Consider the following 4,785-nt stretch of genomic DNA (forward strand, 5'->3'; position numbering starts at 1 on the left):
TTTTTTTATTTTTTTAAATTATTGAAATCTTTGAAATTTTAGTGATCCTCTAGATAGAGTTCTGCCAAAAATTAGCCCTGTTTTCATTGGCTACGATTAAACACGATTTTTAAACAAAATATTACAATAAATTTACAATTTTGAAGAATAAAATGAGAAAGAAAAAATATTGAGGGAAAAAATTATTCCATTTTGTTGAATTATTTTACCAAGATTTTAAATATTTTAACGATTCCGCAAAGAATTTAAAGATTTAAAAATATTTTTAACGATTTCGTAAAAGTGTTGATATTTGAAAATATTTCAAATTTTTTAATAATTTCAAAAGCTTTTACAAAGGTGTCAAAGTTTTGACAGAGAATTAAAATGTTTCAGAAAGATTTAAAAGATATAAAAGTATTTTATAAAGACTTTACTTAACTAATTTCTTGAAAATGAACATTTTTGTATAAAATTCATATTCTCGGGTTGAAAATTCAACAATTTGGTAAAAATCTTATGCATTTTGTTGAAAAATCGTCTTTTTTGATAGAAAATTATTTTTCTTGACAGAAAATAAATTTTTTTTGTTAAAAATGCAATTGTTTTGTTGAAAATTAATCTGATTTGGCTAAGAATATAACTATTTTGTGAAAAATTATTATTTTATTGTTGTTGAAAATCTATTCTCGATTTTAAAATTTATCTGTTTTATAGAAAATTTGTTTGTTTATTAACAATTATTTCTGTTGAATGAAAATGTAACTATTTTGTTGAAAATTCATATTTTGGGCTAAAAAATTCTACCGTTTTTTAGAAAATTCACCTTTTGACCTCAAAGTTCAACAACTTGGTACAAAATTGAACTGTGTTGTAGAAAATTAGTTTAATTTTTGTTAAAAAATTAATTCTGCTTAATGAAAATTGAAATATTTCCTTGAAAATTAACTTTTTTGTAGAAAATTATTGTTTTCGCTCGAAAATTCCAAAATTTGGTAAAAAATATAATTATTTCATCAAGAAATTTATGTATCTTATTTAAAGTTAGTCCTTTTTATCGAAAATTATTTTTGTTGGTGGAAAAACAATTTTTTTGGCCGAGAATTTTACTGTTTTGTTGAAAAATTAAATTTTTTGCTGAAAATTCGTATTCCCGGTTTAAAAATTTATTTGTTGTCTAGAAAATTCGCTTTTTTGTTTTGAAAATACAAAAATTTGTTAGAAAATTGAACTGTTTTGTAGAAAATTCATTTTTTTATATTAAAAATGATCATTTTTGTTAAAAATTCATATTCCCGAGTTGAAAATTTATCAGTCGTTTCGAATTTTTTTTATTAAAAATTTAACTATTTTCTCGAAAATTAACTTTTTTTAAATTAAAATTCTTGGGTTGGAAATTAAACTATTTGTAGAAAATTCACCTTTTTGGCTTAAAAATTCAAGAACTTGGTACAAAATTGAACTGCTTTGTAGATAATTCCTTTTTTTTAATAAATCATTAATTCTGATTAAAGAAAATTGAACTATTTTTTTGAAAGTTAACTTTTTTGTTGAAAATTCATATTCTTGGATTGAAAATTGAACCATTTCTTAGTCAATTCGTTTTTTGCATTTTCTCAAAAGTTAATTTTTTTGAAGAAAATTAATGCTCATTTTTGAAAATTCATCGTTTTGGTGGAAAAATAGTGTTTTTTTTTTAAGTAAAAAATTAATCTTCTTAGCTGAAAATTCATCTATTTGTTTCGAATCGCGGATTGCTAATTGAAAAATATCATAATTGAAAAAAAAAACCATTTAAATAATTATTTAAAAAGCGGCTGTCGGGCGAACTTTTCATTTACGAATTTTTATGAATGATTAATTGATTTTTTAACTAATAAAAGTAATATGATAAAATTATTACGAAATAGTCTCAAATATTTTTTAATATTTTGGTATCTTTGGAATGTTTGTGAAATATTTGATATATTTATAAAATCCTTTTAATCTTTGTGAAATTATTTGATTTTTTGAAACTATTTGAAATCTTTAAAATCTTTTAAATTTTGTTTAAATTATTGTAAAATCTTTTGAATCTTTGTGTAATTTTTGAAAAATTTTTTAAATGTTTTAAAGTTCTTGAAACTTTGGTGAAATCTATTGAAATATTTGAAATATTTTCGAAATCTTTGAAATTTTCTGAAATATTTAAAAAAATCTTTGTACAATCTCTGGAATCTTTATAATAACTTTAAAATTTGTCTGGATTTTTTGTTGAAAACAATTGAAATCTTTGCGAAATCTTAAAAATATTTTGAAACATTTTTTCAAATCTATTAAAATCTTTTAAATCTTTGTGAAATCTAAGATACCTTTTTTAAAAGATTTAGAAATTTCTGAAATGTTTACAATTTTTGCGAAATCATTGCAATATTTGAAATTTTTGAAAACTTTGTAAAATATATTAAAATCTTTTAAACATTTCAACATCTTTGAAATTTTTTTTTGGAATATTTAAACTCTTTTCGAAATCTTCTAGAGTATTTTGAAAAATTATGAAATCTTTGAAATATTTTTGAAACATTTGTGAAATTTTTGTCAAATATTATTAAACCTTTAAAATCTTATAAAATCTTTGCAATCTTTAAAATCTCATAAAATCTTGGAAACATTTGTAAAAGTTTTTAAAGTCTCATTAATCTTTTTAAATATTTTCCAAACATTTCGAAATCCTTAAAATCTTTGAGACATCTATGAATTCTTTTGAAATGTGAAAATCACTTTAAATTTGCATCAATTAATAATGATATAAGAAACTATTAGTAAATTATTCTCGGATCATTAAAATGTTTTAAAACTGAATTCAATTGACTAGATTTTAAAAATTATTATTGGGAAAGTAGACCTTGAGTTTTCTCAACAAAAAAAGCCCCGAGAAACCCGGAAGTAACAACTCTAAATAGTTTCCTTTAGGTGATATAATTATTTTGTTACCTTTCCGCTGGAAAAGCAATTTTGATTATCGCATTGTGGATTTCCGCAACCATCTGTGAGTTGATAAAAATATCGCTCAATTAATTTTTTTGCTGCTGCCCGCTTCATGTCGCTACAAGGGCTCTCGGCTCCAACCCTAAAGAAATAATTATTATTAATAGTTGCTGTTGAATTTGAATGCGGAAAAATATCTCTCCAGCTCTACTTAAATCCCTAGAAATATCCTGCATCGTTCCCACATATATCCGGTCAAATAAATTTAACAAAATCATATTTGCCGCAAAACGCAAACATTTATTTTAAATCATGACGATTAATTCTAAGCATTCTTTTATACAATAGAGAAAAAAAAATAGAAAATTAATTAATTTTTAAATAAAATTATTGACCTTCATCTGGAATAGTGGAATTTTAAACCAAACAGATAAATTTTCAACTAAAATTATGAATATTTACCTGAAATACTTAAACTTTTAAACAAAAAGATTAATTTTCATTTTAAAAAAATACAATTTTTCAACTAACTGCAACTAAATACATGAATTTCAATGAAATAGTTGAATTTTCAATTAAAGGAGGCTTGATAAAAAATTAAGTTTCAAAAGAAAATGGAATAAAAAAATTAATTTTCGTTTTAACTGTTGAACTTTCAACTAAAATTATAAATATTTAAATGAAATACTTGAAGTTCTACCCAAAAAGAAGAATTTTTAAAGAATAAAATTAATTTCCAAAGAAAAAAATTAATTTTCTACCCAGAAATAGAATTTTTCAACGAAACACATGAATTTTAACGAAATAGTTAAATTTTTTTAACAATCAGATTCATTTGACAACAAAAGATTAATTTCTAAAGAAAAAGATTAATTTTCTACCCAAAAATACAATTTCTCAAATAAATACATGCATTTTCAACTAAAAAAAGACAAATTTTCAAACAAATAGTTGAATTTTGAACTTGATAAAAAATAAATTTTTAACAGAAAATAAAATAGTTAGATTTTTAGTAAAAAAATTTATTTTCATCTTAGCTGATGAATTTCCAACTAAAATTATGAATACCTAACTGAAATACTTGAAGTTTTAACCAAAAAGAAGAATTTTTAAAGAATAAAATTAATTTTCTACCAAAAATACCATTTTTTCAACTAAATACATGAACTTCAACCAAATAGTTTGAATTTACAATCAAAGAAGACAAATTTTCAACCAAATAGTTGTATTTTGGACTTGATAAAAAATTAATTTTCAACAGAAAATGTAATAGTTACGTTTTTAGCCCCCAAAAAATTGATTTTTAGCTTCACTGATGAATTTTCAATTAAAATTATGAATATTTAACTGAAATACTTAAATTTTTAAACAATAAGATTAATGTTCAGATAAAAAAATTAATTTTCTACTAGTTCAATTTGAAAAAAATAAATTTTTACCAGAAAACGGAAGTTACATTTTTAGCAAAAAACAATTGATTTTCATATTAACTGAAGAATTTTCAACTAAAATTATGAATATTTAACTGAAATACTTGAATTTTTTAATAATCAGATTAATTTTTAAACAAAATATTAATTTCCAAAGAAAAAGATTAATTTTCTACCAAAAAATACAAATTGCCAACTAACTGCAACTAAATACATGAATTTCAACGAAATAGTTGAATTTTCAATGAAAGGAGACAAATTTTAAACCAAATAGTTGAATTTTTAACTTAAATAAAAATCAATTTTCACCAGAAAATGGAAAAGTGACATTTTTTGCAAAAAAATTTGATTTTCATCTTAACTGATAAATTTTCAACTAAAATTATGAATATTTAATTCAAATACTTAA

General features: G+C 21.6%; 1 protein-coding gene across 1 annotated transcript in view; it reads right to left on the bottom strand.

Annotated features, from left to right (window-relative positions):
- LOC117172521 (ubiquitin-protein ligase E3A) overlaps window positions 1-4,785 on the bottom strand; it is a 63,113-nt gene that overhangs the window by 52,929 nt on the left and 5,399 nt on the right. The window contains exon 2 of the mRNA XM_033360541.1: window positions 2,953-3,088. Within this exon, the coding sequence (XP_033216432.1) occupies window positions 2,953-3,088 (136 nt within the window). The remainder of the gene's footprint in view (window positions 1-2,952; window positions 3,089-4,785) is intronic.

The sequence above is a fragment of the Belonocnema kinseyi genome, chromosome 5 (genome assembly GCF_010883055.1).
Source record: "Belonocnema kinseyi isolate 2016_QV_RU_SX_M_011 chromosome 5, B_treatae_v1, whole genome shotgun sequence".
NCBI classification, from domain to species: domain Eukaryota; kingdom Metazoa; phylum Arthropoda; class Insecta; order Hymenoptera; family Cynipidae; genus Belonocnema; species Belonocnema kinseyi.